Here is a 23,367-nt window from a genome sequence, read left to right as displayed (position 1 = left end):
GAGCGGCCGCGGCAGGTGGGTGGGGAGCCCGAGTGGCGCGCCGCTCAAACGGAGCCGCGCAAGGCCAGAGGAAAGGCGGCACGCCCCGGCCTTGACGGGAGGGTGCGTCAGGATGCCCGGGGGGCGGAGCAGACGTCCCCGGCGTCCTCGCCCGGGCTGCTTGAAAAGCGACCGGGCGGAACAGCAGGAGGCGGCACTCGGAAGAGCCGACGACGACCCAGCTACCAAGGGGAGAGGAAGGCCCAACCCCAACCCCACACAACGGCAGCTGGACGGGGCCGACGCTTCCCATGCCCTGTATTCCTGACTGCTTCAAAACTGGCCCCGGGGGAATCCAGTTGTGACGGCGCGTTGGGGGTTCCCAGTCTCCTGCACCCCGAAATGGCACAAACAGACTGCACCAGCCAGTGGAATTGAGGGTGGTTTATTGCTCCTCCAGCACAGCGCAGCACAGATGTAATCTGGTTACAGGAACTGGGGCTAAGAGGCCTCAGTGCCCCCCTTGAGATAGGGGAGTCCCAGCCCCCTCCCCAGCTCCTTCTTCCCTGCCTTCCAGCCAGGAACTAACTCCCCCTCTTCCAGCCCTGCCCACAGCCAGGGCAGCATTCCACCTTCCTTTGTTCCTCTCCATGGGGGGTGTCTGGCCACTGGTTCATCAAGTTTGGCACTACCTTTGCATAGTGAGGCTTTCCCTGCTGGGTCTTGCTCCAGACAGCAGGGGTCACCACAGCCCAGCAAGGGTGCAGGGGTCAAGAGAAGGCGCTGGGAGTGGTCGTGTGGAGGGAGCAGACTTGCACAGAAGGGCAGCTGGATCTGTACAATAGACTTTGCACAGCCCTGAGCAACTTAATTCTCTAGGGGGGTTGTGGCTAAGAGCTACTTAATGCTGGGATTTGCATAGCACGGGCAGCGGGTTTATCCTAGGCTCTGGGAAGGGGGCGGGGTCAGGCATTACAAGCCAAAGGACACGGAAACTAGTTGAGTTGCCAGTTGGAATGTTCACTTGGGGATTTCCACTGTCCGAGCAGTTTGTACCGACAGGACATACTTGTAGCCAGACTTTCTTGTACTGTTAAGTCACTCGGCGACAGGGAGGGGGGAATATTCAAGAGCAGATGAATTAAGGCCCAAATGCCTGTTTTGCGGAGACCCATTTATCGTGGTCTTGAGCAGGGAGGCTGCTCCAGGTGTGGAAATGTTCGGAGTCCTTTAATCAGCCACAGAGCAGGGAAAACCATCCTCCCCTTCCTTCTCTACACCACAGCCTGTTCCTGGCAAGCATTCAACCACAGCTATAAATAGCTACAGTCGTCCAAAGAGGAAGCAGTGGTTCTGTGACATCACGGCCGATCAGCTGAAGTGTACACAGGGCAGTCACCCCCCTCCCGGACTTCCCTCAGTGACATCTGCGGCATGTAAAGCAAAGAAAGCCTTCCTCCCAGCTGATGTGTGCGGTGCGACACAGCCTCCCGGCCCTGACTCAGAGGAAAGCCCTTGTTTGGATTATGTAATGCTGTTGGCTCCGGAGCAACGTGTGTGCTTGCTGAGGGCTGTGTGCGTGGGATAGTGACCCTTGGCCTAGGGAGAACACGGCGGGGAGATCACTGCGTGACACCTGTCATGACGCTGTATTTCTGACCCAGAGATCAGGTCAGGCACCTCTGTTCAGCGCTGCTGGATTCAGCCTGCATCTACATCGAGGATTAACCTTGGTGCCAGCCACCAGTGCAAACCTCGGGCAGACGGCTTGAAACGGTTTGTCCTGGTGGAGCTCTGCCCTGCTTATGCAAGGGCAGGGGTGGGCAGGAATTTCTGACAGTGGGGCGGGGGGGGGGGGACGGGAGGAGGGACGGACAGGGACATGCCAAGAATTTGCAAAGTAGTCAAAGGCCGCACTCCTTTCATGGAGGAGGTGCGGGGCCTGGGTTGGAGGTTGGGTGCAGGAGGGAGCTCAGGGCTGGGGATTGGGGTGCAGGAGTCTGGAAGGGAGTCTGGGTGAAGGAAGGGGTTGTAGCTGGAGCCAGGGATTGGGGTGTGAGAAGGGGCGCAGGGTCTTGGAGGGGGTATAGGATTCGGACGTGGAGAAGGGATGTAGGAGGGGGTGCCAGGGTTTGGGTTGTGACCTGGGGCAGCAGATTGGGGTGCAGGGGGGTTGGGCTGGGATGCAGGAGCGGGTGGGGTGCCAGGTGCAGGCTCTGGCCAGGAGGAGCTTACCCAGGCAGCTCCCTGCCAGCAGCCCGATGGGCATTTCGGGCAGGCTTCCTGCCTGCTGCATTCCCACCCACTGCTCAAAGCGGCCAGGCCATGCGCTCCCCTTGAGGGTGGGGTTCTCTGGGGGCAAGCAGGGCCCAGACAGCTCCCTCTGGCTTCTTTCCAATGGGAGCTGCAAGATTGTGCTGGGGGTGGGGTGGGGGCGCGTGACCCCCACAGCCAGCTGCTTTGAGCAGCGTGCGGGGGCGTGGCCGGCAGGGAGCCTGCCCGAAGGTCCTGCCAGGCTGCAGGACAGGGCGGTCCAGATCCAGCCCATGGGCTGTAACTTGCCCGCCTTCGTGCTGGGGGCTTGCCTCAGTGGCTGGAAGCGGCGCACCCGCGTGCAGACATGGACTAGTGCAATCCGAGGACGTGTGCGCGCGCACGAGGGGGGGATGCAAAGGCGGAGCCAGAGGAAGAGAACGAGAGAAGAGGCAAAGGCCATTTTTCCGTTTCTGTGTATCAAACCAATACAAAACAAGGCACTGTAGAAATACGTGTACAAGAGGCTGTAACCCAGTGACCTCAGGGGCCTCCTAGAGCCAACGCAGCTCCGGGATAAACCCCTCTTGGAAAGTAACTTAGCGTTGGAAGGTGAAAGGCAGGTTTCCAATGGAAATATTTACAAATCGTTTTTAAAACAGGGTCAAATTAAACTGCTCAGAGGCCTGAGAAAGGGCCACGGGGATCCTTGTGCTGTCAAGGGGCATGGAGTGCGCTCCTGGGAATCGGACAATTCTGAGAAAGCAGGAACAGCATCTACCCTCCACTCCAGAGGCTGGAAGGTTTATGTTCAAAGTGCGAGTTTCTCTCAGTTCTCATCCAGCTCCACTTGAAGGGAAGTTCCGCTAGCCCCGGCACAGACTGCACTACAGACGTCACCCGTGGCCAGGACAGACAGACAGACACAGAGACAATGGCCAGCTGCCAGAACGGAGAGGCTCCGGAACGAATCAGAGACTGCATCTTAATCGCTGCCCCCCCGTCCGTCCTCTCCAAGGTGAACCTCAAGTTAGTGGGTGAAAAGTTAATAAATTAAACAAGCCTGACCAGCAACAAACCAACCAACCTCACTCACTCCAAACTCCCCCAGGTCTGTTAATTCTCTAGTGGCAAGGAGAAGCGTCTCCGCACCTTCTCTTCTACCGAGTGCAGCTTGGCCACCCGCAGCGCGTTCAGCAGCACTTTGACCAGCTCCAAGTGATCCTTCTTCAGGTGGGTGAGGTACGTGTGGAACTTCTCCTGCAGGGCGGCCTGGGAGTCCTTGTGTTGGTGCTCCTTGGAGCGCCGCTCAAAGATTTGCTGCAGGCGCTTCAGCTTTTTCACTGGGATGTTCTGGTACACCACAAAGTCGATCACGGCTTGGTTACAGTCCGCGTTTCCTAGTGGGGAGGAGCAAACCAGCGTGAGGCTTGGTGCGCGGGGACATGAACGAGCCAACCCCACTGCCCTCTGGGGATCAGAACGAGGAGGCCAATCCTCGTGCGGCTGGAGAGGTTCCTGGCAGGTGGTCAGCAGCTGAGCCCCAGAAGGGCAGCCAACCTGCTGCCAGACCCAGCAGCACCGCCCAAGCGCTTTCGGGAATACTTTTCAAATCAAGTTGACCCAGACGTCTGTCCCATCTTGCCCCTGCTGGTCTCATCCCACGGCTTTCACCCAGGCTTTTGTCCCACCGATTCTTGCAAAAGCCTTACCACACGGAGAGCGTGAATTTCAGACCTTGGCTATGTACACATCTTGGGCCCACCTTTGTGCCTGTGCTGCCAGAGGGATGCATGACAATGCCCAGGTGTGCACACAGCTAGAGAGATCTGTGCGGCCATGGAAGCTGACATAATTCCCATGCACTCACACAAATCAGAGGCACCCATGCATCGACTGAGCATGTGACCATCAGCCCCCTCCTACACAAAAGCACCTCACTTTTGCAGACTTGTTTGCTCACTGTAAATCAAACCAGCTGAGGAGAGACAATTGATTGCCTGGGGTGGGAGGGGAGGGGCGGGGATGCTGGATTAGTCAGTTATGAGTAGATGGGAGAAAACGTTTGGTTTCTTTTCTGATAAAGCACTACACAGTGCTACATACTCAGGTCTCTGGCAAATGGAATTTTGGGGCACTTGAAATGCTTCACGAATTTGGGATGATTTGGAAGAAGTGTGTCAGCCAAATAAAAATGGAAAACAAAATGTTAGAAAGTCGAAAGTGCTCCACTTCTCCTTGCAAAACATTTTATTTTGGGATCTAGATGATTTGTTTTAAAAAAGGAAAGTAAAATAGACCCAACACACAACAATGCACCCTCCCAAAAAATATTCTGCAAGAGTTGCACCATTTTGTTCAACGCAAAACAATGTTTTTTCCAAGTTTTTGTTTTAGGAGGAGGAAAAATGAACAGATCTCAGTTTTGGTTCAAAACAAATCATTTTTTAAAAATTATTTTTCAGTTCAGCCAGCAAACCAAAAATCAGTTCTACACTCAGCTCTCTTGGGTTAAGGCAAAGGAACTTGCCTTGTTCAAAGGAAGAGTTTGGGTAAAGGACCCAGACAGAAATACCTCCTAAGTGAATACTGAGAGTGTGAGCTCCAGAGATTAGAATCCAGAAAATCATAGAATCACAGAACACCAGAACTGGAAGGGACCTCGAGAGTCATCGAGTCCAGTCCCCTGCCCTCACGGCAGGACCAAGCTGCTCTAGATCATCCCAGACAGGTGTCTAACTGGCCCTTAGATATCTCCAGAGATGGAGATTCCACAACCCACCTAGGCAATTTATCCCAGTGTTTAACCAGCCTGACAGGAAGTTTTTCCTAATGTCCAACCTAAACCTCCCTTGCTGCAATTTAAGCCCATTGCCTCTTTACAGGGTTCAAAAAAGAGTTAGATAGATGGAGCTTAGGTCCATCGATGGCTGTTAGCTAGGCTGAGTCGGAATGGTGTCCCTAGCCTCTGTTTCTCTGGAGATGGGTGACAGGGGAGGATCCTGTGGGGATTACCTATTGGCTGTGTCTAGATTGCACCCCTTTTCCGTAAAAGGGATGCAAATTAGACACAGCGCAATTGCAAATGAAGCAGGGATTTAAATCTTCCCTGCTTCATTTGCATAAACATGGCTGCCGCTTTTTTCTGGCTCGGGGCTTTGCCGGCAAAAAGCGCCAGTCTAGATGGGGATCTTTCGGAAAATAAAGCCTTTTCCGAAAGATCCCTTATTCCTCTTAAAATCAGGGTTTTAGTCTCAGGTTTTAGCCTACAGGGCCACATGTGTCTAGTGCAAATGCACGGATTTCAGTGGCGTGGCACCAGAGTCAATTTGGCCCTATAGCCATACTGCAGCCCAGAACCTCCCAACAGAGATGGACCTAAGGCTGTCTAGACTACAGGGTTTTTTCTGAAAACAGTGGCCTTTTTTCGAAAAACTGCACCTGCATCTAGACTGCCGCCATGTTCTTTTGACATTAAATCAAAAGAATGCGGCGGTTTTTGACAGCGGTAAACCTCATTTTACGAGGAAGAACGTCTCTTTTCAAAAGAGCTCTTTCAAAAAAAGGTGTTCTTGACCGCAAACAGGGGTTTTTCAAAAGAGAGCATCCAAGATGGCCTGGGTGTTGCTCTCTTTTGAAAAAGTGGCTCACTTTTTCGAAAAAGTTGTGGCTGTCTAGATGATTGCTTTCGAAAGAGGCGTGTAGTCTAGACGTACCCTACGAGATCAGAATCCACACACTCCCAAAAAGTAGCGCTCCTCAGACCTGGGGATTTGGCTTGGCTCAGTTCAAACGTTCCGTGGAGCAAAACCTAAACCCCAGGAGGGATGGGTTGGGCCCCTTTATCTGATGGCGTCAGCTGGAGGAATTCCACTGACTTCAGCAGCCATATCACTTTCCATTAACAAAGCACGTCACCCTGTCTACGGAGTTGGTATTTGCGCTGCACTGCGGCTGTTTGGGCGTGGAGCTGCGCCTACGTACATAGAAACATACACACACATGCTACCCTGCCAATGCTTTTACAACTGGGAGTTAAAAATATCACTCCATTCATAAGAGTCTCCCTCTGCAAGCACACGCCCTTGCTCAAGAGATGAGTGTGTGTCTATAAATAACCCAGGGGCAGGGTTCAGAGCCTTTTGCTGACATTTATCGAGAGAAGAGCACGTGCCAATGACTGAGAAGGTCGCTTCTTTTCTGACGAACATCTCAGGTGGCACATGGTTGGGAAGTGACTGACAAGGAAGGGGGAGGGAGTCGTGACTCCGATTAGAGAATTGCCAGTAGTTCTGCCTGGCATTTATTGAAATGTGGTTGCAGCAAATTCTTAATGAGGAAAGAAGAATATTGAGCAGGGACCCCCGGCTCTGAGGGGATGGAAACCAAGAGATTCCTTCCCCCACAACGCAAGAATGACGGGGTCACCAAATGAAATGAAGAGGTAGCAGATTTAAAACAAACAAAAGGAAGTTTTTCATCACGCAGCGCATAGTCAACCTGTGGAACTCCTCGCTAGAGGAGGTTGTAAAGGCCAGGACTTTAACAGGGTTCAAAAGAGAATTAGGTACATTCCTGGAGGTTAGGTCCATCAATACTTATTGGCCAGGATGGGCAGGAATGGTGTCCCTAAGTCTCTGTTTGTCAGGGGCTGGGAATGGGTAACAGAGGAGGGATCGCTTGATGATTTCCCTGTTCTGTTCACTCCCTCTGGGGCACCTGACATTGGCCATAATTGAGTCAATGGGCTAGACTGACCTATGGTTTGACCCAGTTTGGCCGTTCTTATGTTCCCATGCCAGGTTTGCTGGCGGAAGCATCCCTTCTGCTGCACAATGGGCAAAGGGAAGCTATTGTTTGTGGAAGTCAGAAAGGCCAGACACCTATACAGCCCCGTGGACGCTAAGTAGACAGATTCATTCCGATGCGGGGCAAATCCATTGTCTTCACTCCCACATGGTGCATTTGGGCCAGGGCAGCAGCTTTGAGAAGCTGCCCTACTCATGTAGAGGACAGTCTGAGAACAAAGGCTCAGCGGGAAAAAGACTCACTAGCTAGAAGCGAAACCAAAATTAAAACAAGTTAAAAATAGACCGTGGCGGCTGCCGTCGGGAAAGGCGGCCCAAGTGGCCCGGGCTGCGGCACACCGCTGCTGCACCTGCGGCCAGGCCTTGCCTACTTTTAGTTTCCTTCATGACTCAGAGCTGTGTGTTTTGGGCCGCTAGAGTGACAGGGCCAGAGACAGCAGCACCCTGGCCTCACTGCTGGTTCAGACTGTGGTAACAGGCTGATCTGACATACCTCAAGCCCTGATTAATGCAGAAGGGGAGATCAGCCGACACAAAAGGTGCCCAGAGGGAGAGCTTCCTGATAGCTAGACAGAGAGGTCGGGAGGGCAGAACAGTGGGATAGGTCCAAGTTCAGGGCACCAGGAATTGGTGGGGCAGTGGCCGGGGAGCAGCAGCGGGCAACGTGTGGCTCATCGGGGATCTACGCGTGGCCCACGAGACGTTTCGTTTACTGTTGCCCATGCGCACGGTTGCCAAACTCGGCTGGTTTCGGTCTGCATGGTTTTTTCTTTACCGGTAGCACTAACATGACACGCACGTCAAAAACCAGGGCCGATGAAGGGAGGTGTGGGTTGGTTGCACACCACGCTGACGTGTGCCCTCTGCAGCCAAACCCAGCGCGGCCACGATTCCATGGGCCCGCCCTGCACATTCTGGGGATGCCAGCGCACTGAGCAAAACCACCCGATCCCAGGGGAGTGTCTTGGTTACGACGGTCTCGCGGCCACTGAGATGAAAGAGGCCACTCACGTAGCCCACTTGCTAGCCAAGGCTGCCCCGGGGGCCCTGCCTGGGAAGACGATCTTAGCTCAGCCTCCCTTGAAGCGGGAGGGAATTCGCTGGTCCTTTTTGGAGTTGAATTAAAACCAATCTTGGGCTGTTTAAGTTTCACTGGCACTAACCCTGCGCGTACGAGTAGAACAAGCAACCCTGGAAAGCTTCACTCCAGCCCCGGCAGCAACAGGACTGTAGTGTCTCCCTGCCCAGGCAGACACAGAATACCCCGCCCCACACGTCAGCTAATGCTAGGCCGTCCCGAGGGGACTCGCTCCTCACCTGGCTCCTGGGTGCTGTTCCCCTTGAACATCTTGCAGGTGGTGCACAGGGCGTCATGGAATTGGTTTCCCTCCACGTTCGTCTCTTTCCCCTGCTGCGAGCAGCTCTGGTGGGCCCGGCACGGCTCTGTGCTGGAGCTGGAGGAGAAGAACCCGGGGGGGCACATCTCGCACCTTGTGTTCCGATGGGGAGTACCTGCAAGTGGGGCACAGAAAGAGTCTGAGCAGCGAGATACCCGGAGCGCACGCTCACCGTGTTGGGTAGGACGGTGAAAAAAGGGGGCCCGATTCGCCGCTGTCCTGTGCCTATGGGGTCATTTGCACCTGTGTCAAGCGAGCACCCGTCACTACCGGACGTCTGGCACCCACTGCTCAGGGTGACAGCCATGGGGAAATCCAGCCCAGAGTCTGCACCTGGCAGTGCTCTGAGTTCCTTCGGGGCAGAGGGAGACACGCAGCTGTCAGAGAGAGATTAGGCCCTGTGCACACAGCATTCACGGGACCATTGCCAAATCCCCATCCGTCAAGGAGGAGACGCCGTCACCAAACTCAGGATCTGGCTGCGAGACAGCCCCAGGCCAGCACCCCACCCCGCTGGATTCAGAACACGGATTTACACAGCCAGGATCAGAAACAAACGCGGCAGCAAACTCAATAGTAAGGAAGGAGCCAGCATGCCAAGAATTCCACACGGGCTGGAGTGGATTGTCTTTACGGGAGCCAAGGAGCCCTGCAGGACACTAACAGGCGAGTGGCTGCCCTCAGGGGTCACTGCTCCGGGGCACGCAGCCCGCATGCCACAGAGCTCTTTGAAGAGCCTGCCACCTCTAAAGTCACCCCATCGCCCCGTCTGGACGCAATCGATTTCCGGACACCCTAGTAGCCGCAAACATGAAAAATGCCCTTTCCGGCTAGAGGGAGAAACCTGTCTGCGCCTCGCGCTCAGGACAGCTGCACTTCGTTGCCATATTGCCCAGGTCGGAAGGCAGAGCGCTTGGTATGAAGCCACTGACCTTAAAAACGGCACCGCTGGTGCAGAATGCAGGAACCTAGCACCGCTGCAGAGAGTCCAAGGCCCCACTGTGTCCCTCTCTTCACTGGCTCCCCATCCCACACATGTGGCCCTAATCACCGTCATCTGTGTACTTGGTCAAATTCAACCTCCCTGGGTCTGGCCTAAGTGATTTGGGCATCTAGTTCACCCTGTCCCATCATGGCTGTCACAATAGCCACTTTCCATGGGAACAAGCCATCAACTCACACTGGAGACTCTGTGCACAGAAGACAGGGCTTTCCCGGTGAATCTGGAATTAGGGACGTGAACGGGGAACCGGTTAACCTGACCGGGTGATGCTTACTGGGTGCTGGTTAATGGGTGCCCGGGAGCAGCCCCCAGATCATGACCTGTTGCAGGCAATGGGCTGCCCCAGTAAGACTGGGAGTTTTCTGGTAGCTGCAGCCCCGGGGCTGGGAGCCTGCTTAGCTGATGAATCAGGATTTTACACCACTATCTGGAATGCTGTCATGGAGACTGGCAGGGCAACATGGCCAGACCTCAGTGTTTTCAAAATATGAGGCAAAATCCATGGCAAGACTGAGCCTGCTTACCATAAAACCTCAGCTTCAAACCAAAATCAAGAGGCCAGTCCTTGATGACTGAGGAAGGGAGGGAGAGGGAGAGATAGAGGGAGAGGTACATCTTTGTGTATGTGTTGTCATTTTGGAAAGAGCACAAATACCACAGGAATGGGGGCAAGATTAGAACTAAAAGATACAAAATCCCGACGAGCCTTCATTAATCCATGGATCATCCAGAGAACGCTGCTTCCGAGTCAGCTTTCAACGCTCTTTGTTACGGGACTGCCTTTTTTGCAGTGGATGTTCAGTCTTATTTTCATTTGACCCTTTCATAGCTTTATTATGGGCTTCCAAAATCCTCAAATAAGGATTCCAGAAAGTAGCCCCATCGCTGAGTTCATTTCTCGGTGCCGTCCCGGGACAGAAACACTTCTGGTCCTCACAATGAACCTTCCTGGCCTAGCTGCCTTATTGCCTTCAGCCATGGGCTGGGGAGCTGACAGCCCCTCTGGTCCCGGGGCAAAGTGTGAGAGGAGCCCAGCTCCACTCTCCCAGAAGGGGTGGGGCTTCCGCTGCTGCTGCAGTAGTAGCAGTGGCAGTCGGGAGACTCTTTTAAATCAGCAGGCCCCGGCGCAAATGTTCCCTTTGACTCCTCCCTTCGGCTGTGCCTGGCCCTTGGTGCCCACAAGAGGCCAAATTAGCAAGAATCATTGAAATATTTATACTCGGGCCACAGTAGAAGGATGTTGCTCTTTCCAAGGACATCACCACTAGAGGGCGACATTCTCTCATGCCCTGGAGTGGGTCTGGCATACCAACCAGCAGAGGGCAGTGGTGCACCTATCTACGGTGAGAATACACACGTGGACTGTCACGTTACCCACTACTACGATCTAACAGGTACCTCCTGGATTCTGCCAGGACGACAACAGACTTTCGCCTCAGCCCCCCAGCTGCAATACCCACCTGGCTGCACGACGCCAAACCCGGCAGGGCACTTGGCGTGCTCAATGCAGAACTCGGAATCCGAGTAATAGCCCTCCCGGCACTGGCACACCCGGTTGTGGGTGGAGTTGCACTGGTGGAGCTCGACCTGCAGCTCTCCACAGATGACATTGCAGTACCGGCACTTCTCCAGGTAGTTCCAGTACTGCGTGTAATGCAGATCTGGGCACCGGGCACACACGGTGGGCTTGTCTCGGGTGCAGTGCTGGGCCACAAAGGTGCCAGGTGGACACTGATGACACAGCAGTTTGTCGTGTGTAATGGGGTCTTTCCAAGGGTAGGTGGGTGTGGTGCTGGAGCTGGGCACCGCCAGGAAAAGCACAATGGCAGCAACCATCCACTAGGGGGAAAAGAGGCAAAGACCGATCAGCCTTTCACTTGCGTTCTTGCAGAAAGGGCATCACAATTACAGCCGCTGGGTACCAGAACCATCACTAGGGCCAGGGGAAACCACCATGGATCACCGTGTTATCGGCCACAGCCATCTCCTCCCACTGTCTTTTCTATGCTGCCCCCTTGTGCTACCCATCCTGACCCACCACTGCTGTTCACGCCAAGCACCTCCGTAAGGCCTCTTCTCGCCATGCCCACATGAAGTGATTGCAACCAACTTTAAAGCCCCCCTTCATTCCTCCTCCCTCTGGGCTTCCCAGCATGACCCCTCTTGTTCCTGCTGGCTCTCAGCCCTTGGGGGCAGGGCCTGCCCATGGTGTGCCTTGCACAGCACAATGCAGACAAAGGCCTGTTCAAACTGAGATTCCTGAACAAGTACATATTCTCCACAGCCCTCCGCGGTGCCCCACCCTAGTCTGAAGGGGAGTTTGCCATTGACTTCCGTTGGGGGGGGGAGGAGGATGTAGCCCGTATGGTGCCAATACAGAAGTGCGATGGTTGAAGTTAACAGAACTACTCTGGGATGGCAGGTTTTTCTCGGCTTGCAGCAATGAAGGGAATTTTACCAGATGGGAACCCCATGAAAAGCAGAAAACAAAAGACACTCAGAGACAGATGCCTAAAAGAGGCACAGAGTGATTTCACTCACTTCCAGACATCTGCTAGTGGCTGGCCAGCTCTAAGAGATCAAGAGATGAGTTGGAAGTTGAGATGGGATAAAATTACAATTTAGAACATGAAGTTCTGACTGAGGACTGAAGGCCCTGGAATGGGGGTAGGGGGAGGAGGGAAGTTTTCTTTGAAAGGAAAAGACACTACTGCTTCCATACAAATTTAAAACCCTTTTGAGAAACAAGGGAGGGGCTTTCACTAAAGATCTGGAGTGCAATGGAAAGCCCCTTCCTGTTAAAAATGCAGTAGACCAACATCCAGCCAAATAGCACATTACCTGGGATGAATGTCTCATATTCTGTGTGCGGCTGGACAGTACAGCGCTGAGGGTGTTGTTAGTATTAGAATTCATGATATTTGGAGATGTCTCCAGATGCTTGGATTGGGACTTAGAATGATCCCCGGGCTGCTTCTCTTCTCCTGGGAAGCAGTGATGCTATTCTTGGCCAAAGCGCCAGCTCTGTTGATTTCAGAGAGAGAGAGAGACACAAGAAAGAGCGTATTAGTGGGCAGCTGATCCTGGATGCTGTCAATATCACTATGCAGGAGTGATGCATTGTTTGGAGCCTGGTGTGTCCAAAAGTGTTGCTGAAGAAACCCAAGAAGAACAAGCGTTACAGCTGCTCCCCCGAAGCTGAGCTCTCTCGCTCTCGGCTTTTAAATGATGTTAAATGATCCAGCCTGAATAAGCAGAGATCCCAAGCAAAGGCCCAATTCCAACATTCACAGGATGGTCTGGAACACAAGAATGTTATAAATGATTGTAGCATCAGGTACACGGCGCCATGGTGTCGTACAGATGGGGTTTTAAGGAAAGGAAGCAGTTCAACAGCTTGGAGGCAAGTCACCTCGGTCCACACAGAACGTGGTTCCTAGAGTAGATGAGAAGCGTGGCTGAGAGAAGACAGGCAGAGGCGGATAAAGCAGCCCCAAAGCAGGCAATGTTGAACTGTCTTAGACTATCTGGCTCCACTTCCTGGAGTCAAGGGGCATTTGGTCATTATGGGCCCCTAGGGACACGACGCGCACACAGAAGTGGGTGTTGCAGTAGCCGTGATGAGGAAATGACACGTGGATAAGGATTTTGGCGGAGCAGTGACCTAGGTGAAGTTTAATTCCTGCGAGGACGGAGATGTGGAGCATGTAGATTCACAGATGAAAGGAGGTGGGAGAAGGAAACAGACAAGGATGATGCCAAGTTTTCTGAGAAGATCTGGATTAGAGAGAGAGAGAGAGCAACAGGGAGTCAGATCAAGAATCAGAACAGTCAAATATTCCTTCAAAACGTTTAGCACGAAGCAGATGTGTAGCGCTAGAAGCGGGCAAAGTCAAGACTGGCAGGAAGATGAAAAACGGAGAGAGCAAAGAATAAGACGCTCTCCGTTTTCCACTGGTATAATTGCACAGTTGGTTAAATGTTTATCCTCTACGCTACTGTCGCCCACTGCTCCGTCTATGCGACACGTCCCTTTCTGGGCCTGACTCTCAGAGATTGTCTGCTACGGCAGCCTATGAGGGGGCTCAACCCTTTAGCTGAAAGTATTTAAAGTCGTGCCTTAGCTCCAGAGAGGACACAACCTGGTGGTGACTAAAATCGTGACTGGAGCCCTACCAAATTAATAGCCATAAATGTGTGTCACGAACAGTGAAATCTGGTCTTGGGTGTGCTTTCACTCTACAGTATTATAGATTTCATGGGGGGAGAGGACATTTTTCAAATGAGGGGTCCTCCTGCAGGGGGGTCACAAAGCTATTTTACAGAGGACGCGGTATTGCCACCCTTACTTCTGTGTTGCCTTCAGAGCCGGGTGGCAGGAGAGCAGCGGCTGCTGGCCAATGCTGAAGGCAGCCCCTGCCAGCAGCGGCACACAGGGAAGGAGAGCAGTAGCTCAACCAGAGCTCGGAGGAGCTGAGCTTAGTGGGATGGGCAGCTCTGCTTCCCACCACTGTGGTGAATGCAGGGGAACCAGACCCTGCTGCTGCCCCGGCCAGGCCTCCAGCTCATGTAACTGAGGGAAGGAGTCTTCGGGGTGCAACGGGGTTGGAGCAGTAGTGGAGCTTGGGGAAAGGGGGGTAATGGAGGTGGGGCCTGGGACTAAAACCCCTCCTACAATAACCTTGTGACCCTCCCCCAAAAAACCCCTCCTTTTTGGGTCAGGATCCCTTCAAATACAGCACTGTGAAATTTCAATTTTAAATACCTGAAATCATGAGATTTATGATTTTAAAAATCTTATCTTCATGAAATTGTCCAAAACCAACCATGAATTTGGTAAGCCTCAACGTATGAGTGGATTTCATTTAGTATTTTAAACAGCTGAGCTACAGCAGTTTAAATATTGGCCCTGAGCCTTCAGGAAAAATGACTGAGAGCAATTATATGGGTTTTTAATCCAGAGTCTAGCTGAAGATTTGAGAAGCACAATGCAGTAATTCTAAGATGCAGACTTAAAAATGTCCACCAAAAACCCCCAGAACAACATGGCACGCCAGTAGTCTGATCAGCTGAAAGCTATCGGTTTATAAAGTCTGTAATTCCATATTAAAGCTCTTACAATGTATGGAATAAAAATGACACTTTAAAGGAAAAGGTATAGATGTAGCAAACTGGTTTTTCAGAGGCTCTAAAATGGGAGTTGGAAGTGATTAGTACCTTTGCTGATCAGATTGATGAAATACATTATTAAACAGGGTAAAATTTTAGACACACTGGCTATGTCTAGACTGGCATGATTTTCTGCAAATGCTTTTAATGGAAAAGTTTTCCGTTAAAAGCATTTGCGGAAAAGAGCGTTTAGACGGCCACGGATGCTTTTCCGCAAAAGCACTTTTTGTGGAAAAGCATCCGTGCCAATCTAGAAGCGCTTTTGCGCAAAAAAGCCCTGATTGCCATTTTTGCGATCGGGGCTTTTTTGCGCAAAACAAATCTGAGCTGTCTACACTGGCCCTTTTGTGCAAAAGGACTTTTACCCGAACGGGAGCAGCATAGCATTTCCGCAAGAAGCACTGATTTCTTACATGAGATTGTCAGTGTTCTTGCGGAAATTCAAGCAGCCAGTGTAGACAGCTGGCAAGTTTTTTGCGAAAATCTTGCCAGTCTAGACACAGCCACAGAGTTTACATATACACATGATCATATACGACACTTGGAAAAATCAGTCCTAATTACACAAGCATACAAAACTATGAAACAAACCTAGCTTTCCATACATACATCCCACTACAAAAATAAACGAAACTGTGTGTAGCCAATAAACACCAGAAAAGCCCTGGAAATGATTATCTAAGGGTATCTAAGGGCTAGTCTTCCCAGAGCAGGGGAAGGGCTGATTTCTAAAGCACACTCATGTGTTGCACATAAGGAGTTCCTGCCCACCCTGTTGGTGTGCATTAGTCTCCCTAGTGTGCTTTAATAGGACACTTTAATAGGGCCATTACCTGTGCTAAGGAAGGTGACAAAGAGCATAGGCCCTACAGAGATGTGCTACTGCAACGGATAACACGTGCTCATGGGGGGCAACTTCACAAAGAGAAACGGGGGGGGGGGGGGGAAAGAGACGGATAGCTTCACAAAGAGAAACGGGGGGGAGGGGGGGAAGAGACGGAGAAAGAGGACCTGTGATTTCTGGACAGCCACATGGAAATTGAGCTAAAACCAAACCCCACCCCATAATGAAATTAATAAATCCTGCGAAAAAGAAGCCAGTTGTCACACACGCAGGAATCCACAGCTACATTCCATCTGTTCTGCACACTCCCTGCATCCCCCCCCCCCACACACACTCTCTCTCTCCCCCCCCCGCCAGCGGGAGCCGGCTGCTGCCTTTCCCCTCCTTACCGGGCTGAGCGCTGATGCTCACAGCTGCTGCCCTGGCTCTTCTGCTTTCCTGGCCCCATCCCCGGCCACTTTATAAGGAGACGGCGGCCAAGCCTGGCCCCGGAATCCCCGGTTGCGTAAGAGCCGCGAGTTCTGAATCATCTGCATCATCAGCCGCTGGCAACAGGTTCCTCTCCGGCCGGGAGCCAGCCATGCAGCCGCCTGCGAGGAGCCAGCCCGTTCCCTGTCGTGCCGGGTTGGCCAGCCCCCAGCGGGCAGAGCAGCGGGATGCAGCTGGTGCTCGGTTGCTGCCCCCCGGGACCTGCGCGCTGCGCCAGGGCGCAAAGCGCAGGGCCGGCTGGCGGACAAACGCGGCTTTATTACCCGGGGAAGCCGCTGGACCGCCCCGGCCAGGTGGCTTAACGCCCGCGGCGGGGGAGGCAGGAGGGGACAGGGCCACTCCCCACCCAGCAGAGGTGCAGACCCCCCGCAGCACAGGGTGAACGGGTACCTAAGGCAGCCACCTGTGTCATTAATCGGCGCCGCTTGGGCTCCTCCTGGAAACACCCCGTGCACAAGGCAGCTACAGAAGGGGTGTCCCCCTTCCCCGTTCCGCCAGCCCCCACTGCTGGGCTTGGGGCTGTAAGGACCTGCCCACGAGGGTGGGGGAGCTCAGGCCCCTCTCAGAGGTGGGAAGCTGCCCCCTCCCCCATTCCCCAAGCCAAGTCTCCAGAATCATTAGGCACTTCAGAAACTCGGGAATTCTCTTGGATGGGAGCCTGTCCAGCTACCAGAAAATGTCCATGGCAAACTCTCTCCAGAGCAGGAAGGGGTCCAAACTGGCCAGCACCGAGCACAGGCAGTTCTCAGGGACATTCAGCAAGAAGCTAGCATCCCCTCTGCTTCCTTTCCTTCCCTACCCAAGAGCCACTCAAAGTGCTCCGCACGCTCGGCTCCCCCTTCCCACTTACACTGGGGCATGGATGGGAATGGGCACCCGTTGATAATTAGCTAGGGCCCAGTCCCGGCGTGATGTATACTGCACTGGACTCAAACCAGTTTTCACGTGTGTTTTCGCCTGGAATATTTGTCCAGGAAACAAATCACATCTCCCATTTTGCACAAGCGCTATCTGCACTCTCTTGTTTGACTAGTACACCTTTTCACCCGGACACACTAGGGCCTGATTGAGCAGGGGGAAGGCAGGGAAATTCCCCCTTCATACGTTCTCTTCCCTAGCTGTAAATGTTCAATAACTTCCCAGTCAGGGAATGGTTTTGTCACTTATTGGTTGCATGCATCACCAGGAGTGAACTATGACTCTGATGCTCCCCAAGAGGCCCCATTCCTCAATGTCATAAGAGCCCTGCATGACATCATAGGCCATTAAGACCACTGGAATGGTCGTTACTGGGGGAAGAGGATGAATCATATGGAGAAAACCTACCCGGACACTCCCCCGCCCAGTGGTTTTCAAACAACAGATCGCAAACAGCACTGGGGGGATCAGGTGAGCAGGGGGGGGGGCGGGGGGGCTAAGGCAGCTCCCTGCCTGTCCTGGCACCGCAGACTGCACTGGTCCCCAGAAGCTGCCAGCAGCAGACCCAGCTCCTAGGTGCGGGTGGGGAGGTGGAAAGAACGGGGGAGTGTGCAGGGTTCCGCGCACTCCCATTGGCTGGGAACCTAGTGCTGGCTGCTTCTGGGTGTAGCATGGGCTGTAGGGCCAGGAGAGACAGGAAACTGCCTTAGCCTCTGCCCCCATCACCACTGCACCACTGACCAGGAGCTGCTTGAGGTAAGCCCCTCCTGCCCCAGCCAAAACTAGAGCCTCCTTCTACACCACAAAGGTCCCCTCCTCAGCCCCACCCCAAAACCCACACTCCACTCACATGATGTTGGGTTGTGGCATCAGCAATTTTCTTCAACTGGGTCATGAGAAAAAAAAAGCTTGAAAACTGCAGAGTCAGTGTCACTTAGTAAGTTTCCACCACAGTCCACCCCTTTCCCCACAAAGATCTGGCCAGCTGCTCCTAAGGCTGAAAGTCACAGGAGCAGACACTGATCATTCTCAGACTCACCACAGCAATGCATTCCCCCTATACAAGAGCTGCGACTGATCACGAGGGTTTTCAAAGGTAATGGTAAAGCACGGATTTGCCTTGGCTTTCCCGTAACTGAGCTTTGGGCTGGAGTCCAACAGAAGGAGAGAAAGCCAACATGTAAATGCTGTAGTGATGTAGCCTACTCAGAAACTATAGGTCCAGGGTACACGGGGAAAGCATGATAATCTGACTGATCCCCAGCCGTCCCAAAAGGAGAGATCTCTCCTCCACCCTGCAGCCTAGGAGCCCTTTCCACATAAGGGTTCCTTGGCTAATCTCTGCTGGGTGCACATTGTTCCTGCATGGCAAGTGTGTGGCGAGGGGTTAAGGCAGAATGTCCTGACTCGAGTCCTGTAAGAACCACTTCCCCATATCTAATTCCAGCCAAAATCTGAGAGCGCAACTGCTTTGCATTTCTGACCCCTGCTACCTTAACCCTCCGCAATCCAGCCAAGCCCTGTTGGTATGTTTACAGCTTCTGTGCCCTCCCCAGCAGCGAACGTGCTCCAGAGCCTGCTGCTCCCTCTTGCACCACACTTTACCTACAAGTGCTTCTGTCCTCCTTTTGCTAGCACAGTGGAAGGAGCAGAAGCGTAGTTACTCCACGCTATAGGTGCTGTTTCCTACCAAGCTGATATCTTGCCCTAATGTCCTCCCACCCACGCCCCCACACATTTCTATTTTGCATCAAAGAGCAAGAGAAGTAGAGCAGAGGAGGCAAAAGGGCAGAAGCCGATAGTACAGCTCTAAGCTGGAGAACGGGAAACTAGTGGTACGTTTTTTCACTTCCTCCCTAGAGGAGAAAAGGAAACGTGATATTTACAAAGCCGCGCAGTGTCACACTCTACCTTGGGGAATCTTCCATGGAATTTTTTCCCCCTTTTGATTTTGTAACTACACATATAAACCACGCACCAACACACCTTATGATCCCTTCAGCCTGAATTGTTCTTCCTCTTATTTTCCTGGAGGCGGTGTTCCAGTGATGTCTCACTATTTAGTTAGAGGTTAACATGACAAAGCATTTCTGAGCACTCGCTGGGTCAAACAACACCACTTCATTTACTTTGTAGCATAAGCCATTCGGGCTCGTGCCACCAGTTCAACTGTAGCGCGTTTCTACTTGTGAAAAGTGATTATGCAGAATGGCACCATCTTACTTTGACAGTCAGTGGCTGGGCTTTTACTCACCAGTTACTCCTTTTTATTCTTGTTCATTGGGCAGCGCTACGGTGGTATGGGTGAGGGACCTGAGTTCTGCTCAGATTGATACATATATAAGGTACGTAACACAGTGTGTACGTTACTGTACAGCCTCCCTTCTTACCACCTTTAAAGAATACATACGGTGTACATGGCAAGGCAATAGGGTGATGAGAGCTAATGCAAGGGGTCCAATGATGCCCTTCAGAGGAAGAGGCAGTTTTTCCACAGGACCCCCAGTTACATGCATTCAATCGCCTTCCAAGGTGAGTTACGTACCAGGCATTTCAAAAAACCAATGCAAAGCCCTAGAAGAAAACAAAATGCAAAGCAGAGTGTCACACCTAGTGAGAGGAGTTGGACTTTCCCTCCCAAACTCCATGGCACTGGAGTATCCTGCATGCAGCTGGAACTAAGCAGGACTTTTGCTGAGCCTCTGCTTGTTGACAGAACAAGGACGGGGGAGGGCTAACGGTTAGTTGGAAACACAAAATCTATCATACCTCCTCCTCCAGGTCAGCGCTGGCTCTGCTCTCGTTCCGAAGGGTGAACCCATGTTTGAATCCTGGACCTGTCAAAGATCAAACTCAGCGTTTTACCAGACTTTGAAAAAGGACTGGACATTCGCATGGAAGTCAGACAGGGTTAAAACTAGAATCTGGTGTTTGGAGGACCGAAGCCTTCCTGCCGTAGGGCATCAACCAACCTTTAAGGATGGGATTAGAACGTAACTATCGCTGAATTAATTGTTGAAGGATTTCTTGTACATTCCCTCTAATGTAGGGGTGGGGAATCTCAGACCCAGGGGCTGGATGTGGCCTCCAGCTTGCCTGGATCTGGCCCCCGAGGCTCAGGGTTCCCGCCTAGCACTGGGGAGTCTGTGCTCGTGCTCCAGCTACACTGCGGGGCTGGAGTACACAAAATCTTCTAGGTTGGGCTCTCCCAGGCTCTGATGTGTGAGTGTCTTTCTCCTCCGTCAGGGGACATGTCAGTAAGTGTTTGTATTTTTATTTTTGCTTCTCACTTGTGTGCGGCCCTCTGATTTTTCTGTGAGTCAGCGGCCCCTGACCCAAAAAAGGTTCCCCACCCCTGCTCTAATGCATCCTATTCTGGCTACTGTCAGAGACAATACCAGACTACAGGGAAATGTGGTGTAGCCTGGTTTGGGAATTCCTACCATGTGATAGAGAAGTAACAGGCTGACCTTTACAGATCCATATCCCAAATGGATTTTAGCTTGATTGCAGTTATTTTTAGGAATTACCATCTGTATACTAAGCTGGATGATTTGCAACCTCATTCATCTCAGACATGGTGGGTAGGAGCCTGATAGGTGTGTGCTTCCTCTGTATGCACTTATCTAAATTATGTGTGTGTATATAGTACACAGAAAGCTACAAATGTCAAATAGACAAAGTAGCAAACATTTCCCTGAGAGAGCAGGGATTTGACGGAGATGCTGTGAATATCTGCTTTCCTGTAATTTGAGTTTGACACACTTCAGTCTCTGTTAAGCAAAAGGTTAAATAATTTCCATCAGCATATAATGAATTTTCACACCCTGTTATTACCGTTAGCTAGCCATTCGCTGACCCATCCTGGCATTTCCAAGAAATTGCAAGAGAGATTGGATCATATGTAAACATTTGCAAGTCTCCGAACAAGCTGAAACAGGCATAGTCTAATACCGTAGAATGGTTAAAACACGTGTAAGGGTTTATCTGTAAGATTTTCCCCTGATTTCCCACGATCTTAAATGAAAAATAGATCTGACTTAACACCCTTTATTGCAGTATGTGTATCAAGCGGCAGTTTAAACAGCACAATCATTCTGGTGCTGTTGGATTTGCTACGTGAAAATGGTTGGCTCATCTCCTCGCTGCACCACCGATGTTCTGCTTAAACTTGGCACTTGGATACTAGCCCTGGAGGGCTGACCAGTGAGTGGCTTCTGGGCCTGCATCCAAACCCAAAGTATTTGTTGATTTTTGTTTTTATAATTGTAGCGCCCATTCGAGTGGCCACACTGACACTACTAGAGAATGAACTTGTGTGTCCATGGATCAGCAATAGCTTCTCCTATCCACCTCTCCCTTAGGAAGGGAAGAGGATAGCAAACCAATGACCTTAACCCAAGGGTTTTTATGTACAGAACTGGACAGTCGCTGAGTTCTAAATATGACACAACCCGCCATCCACTCTAGTATTGATGCCTAGAATATACTTTCCGTGAATAAACCAATGGGCAATATACAGCATTTAACATTGTGTGTGTGTGTGTTTATACTCACACACAAACCAGAGCTTGTCTATGTTAATTTTGAGGCTGGGGAGAAGGGGAATGGAAAGGGGAATGGACAGCATCAGGAGCTACTGGAAAGATAGCCACTAGACCACAACAGGAACAGCCTTTCGTAGCAACCACTCGCTTGTTTTTCCTGGGGCAGTGCACTTGTTTTGGATGTTTGTGCTTAGGGACTGAGGATGAAAGGTCTTCAAAAGCTACAAAACCTACTGCCTGCTCAGCAGGCAAGGGAAACTGTGCTCGATTGCTCCCAACACTAGATGCACTGAAGCCCTGTGTGCATGGTAGCATACAGCTACTTTTTTGGAAGAGGGGTTGTTGGGGAATCTGTTTTGCAAAACAGGTATCAGCCTGGTCCCTGGGGTGGCAAGGGCAGGAGAAATTACTCTGAACTGTGTTAATTCAGAAGCCAGCTAGAGACCCATCTATTGGTGAGATCACGGGACTGAAACACTGGCATTGTTTTAAATAATTGTGGCTCTCCTTTGTTCCAATGCATTCTCCACACATTTCCTTTATTTAATCTAGTCTGGATTTATGGAATACCTTGCTGTAGCTCTAGGCACTTTGTGATCAATAAAGCATTCAAAAAGGAAGTCCACACATCGCACTTAGTAGATCCCGCAATGTACCATCATTTCACTGCATAATTGTTCACGGCTTAGCGCAGCAGAGTCCTGGACATGCCCATGGTGTCCAGATGCTGTGGTAATACAAAAAATAATACATTGTAACAACTCTGCCCATAATCATCCGTGTCTGAAATGACCACTTTGTATTTCTCAAACCATCCCTTTCCCAAATGCTTGTGATATACAGCGAAACCTTTGTTATCTGGCACTCCGTTAACCAGCATTGCCCCCCAGCCACAATACTGTCACATCTTCAGGCGCACAGGCCTGGCTTGGTTTACCATGATTGGGTTAACAATTTTTTATTTAAGAAGTGCTAATCATCTTTATCTCAAAATAGAAATATGAGACTGTGGTGTAGTGTTAGTACCTTGTTGGTTACTATGCTTGGGCTGTCAGGGACCCCCACTGGCGGCTGTCTGTAAGCACCGCCCAGCAGAGGGTATCCTGCCACTCCCAGGATGGTAGCAAAACCGGTTATACAAGTTAAGGGAAGAGGGGGACAAAGGAGTTGCAGGCAGGGTAGAGGGTCAGTTGCTGTCTGGGAAGCATGGAGAGAACAGGCTAAGCTGGGGGGCTAGGGGTGATGGACCCTAACCCTAGGGGCCTGAGCCATCCTGGCCCTGCCCCTGGTAGCCACATCATGTATGTGCTGGGCTGTATTCTGGAAAATCAATACACCCCTCTCTGTTTTACTGGCTGGTGGAGACTGTTCTGGCTGCTACAGGGGTGCAGGATCGGGGAAACCCCAACTTGCCGGCACAGAGACCAACTGCCTCACGCTACAGAAATACCAATATTAAAAACTTTTACTATTTTTGTCCATTTTTTTTCTAGGTTGATGGGACCCTCAGATAACCGGAATTTTTAGCTAACCAGAACGCCCTAATCCCCGGGCGAGCCGGATAACACAGGTTTCACTGTATGTGGAGATTTACAGTTGGTCCAAAAGGTTAATAAATCCAGAGTCTCTTCTTAAGATCCAACCATCACCTCTCTTCCTCAAGACATCCATGCAAAGGAGTATGAAATGAAGATGGTTTAGTTTGGGGGTTTATGTTTTTGGGATGGATGGGAAAAATAGGTAGGGATGTCATGGAGTAGTCAACTAGTTGCATCCCCACCTCCTTGCTGCCTCTGTATCAAAGGCAGCAAGGGGGGAGTAAGCAGGAGCCTGTGCTGTCTCTCCTCAGTACCACCTGCCCCCCTCATTGCTGCCTCTATCAGAGCAGCAAGGGGGAGAGGGACTGCTATTGTGAAGCAGGCGGCCCGGCTCAGTCCTGGCTTGCCAAACCCTATTGTAA

General features: G+C 51.7%; 2 protein-coding genes across 4 annotated transcripts in view; one reads left to right on the top strand and one right to left on the bottom strand.

Moving 5' to 3' along the window:
- The window catches only part of ARFRP1 (ARF related protein 1), a 93,409-nt gene extending 70,442 nt beyond the window's left edge, over positions 1 to 22,967 (top strand). Inside the window, exon 7 of the mRNA XM_075900966.1 lies at positions 22,901 to 22,967. Coding sequence (XP_075757081.1) covers positions 22,901 to 22,921 — 21 coding nt within the window. The 3' untranslated portion in view covers positions 22,922 to 22,967. The remainder of the gene's footprint in view (positions 1 to 22,900) is intronic.
- Positions 2,693 to 16,156, bottom strand: TNFRSF6B (TNF receptor superfamily member 6b). Of its 3 annotated transcripts, XM_075900952.1 has the most exons (6): positions 15,843 to 16,154; positions 13,105 to 13,217; positions 12,282 to 12,464; positions 10,901 to 11,279; positions 8,358 to 8,552; positions 2,693 to 3,632 (listed from the first exon to the last, which is right to left on the bottom strand). In XM_075900952.1, exons 3-6 carry the CDS (start codon positions 12,354 to 12,356, stop codon positions 3,349 to 3,351), a joined length of 933 nt encoding a protein of 310 aa, XP_075757067.1. In that variant the 5' UTR covers positions 12,357 to 12,464; positions 13,105 to 13,217; positions 15,843 to 16,154; the 3' UTR covers positions 2,693 to 3,348. The 3 variants fall into 3 exon arrangements, with proteins under 3 accessions (XP_075757067.1, XP_075757066.1, XP_075757068.1); XM_075900951.1 differs by lacking the exon at positions 13,105 to 13,217; XM_075900953.1 differs by lacking the exons at positions 12,282 to 12,464; positions 13,105 to 13,217 and having other exon boundaries at positions 15,843 to 16,156.
- Positions 22,968 to 23,367: the final 400 nt, after the last annotated feature.

Source organism: Pelodiscus sinensis, chromosome 18, assembly GCF_049634645.1.
Source record: "Pelodiscus sinensis isolate JC-2024 chromosome 18, ASM4963464v1, whole genome shotgun sequence".
Taxonomy (NCBI): Eukaryota; Metazoa; Chordata; order Testudines; family Trionychidae; genus Pelodiscus; species Pelodiscus sinensis.
This window is presented reverse-complemented; position numbering and strand designations above follow the sequence as displayed.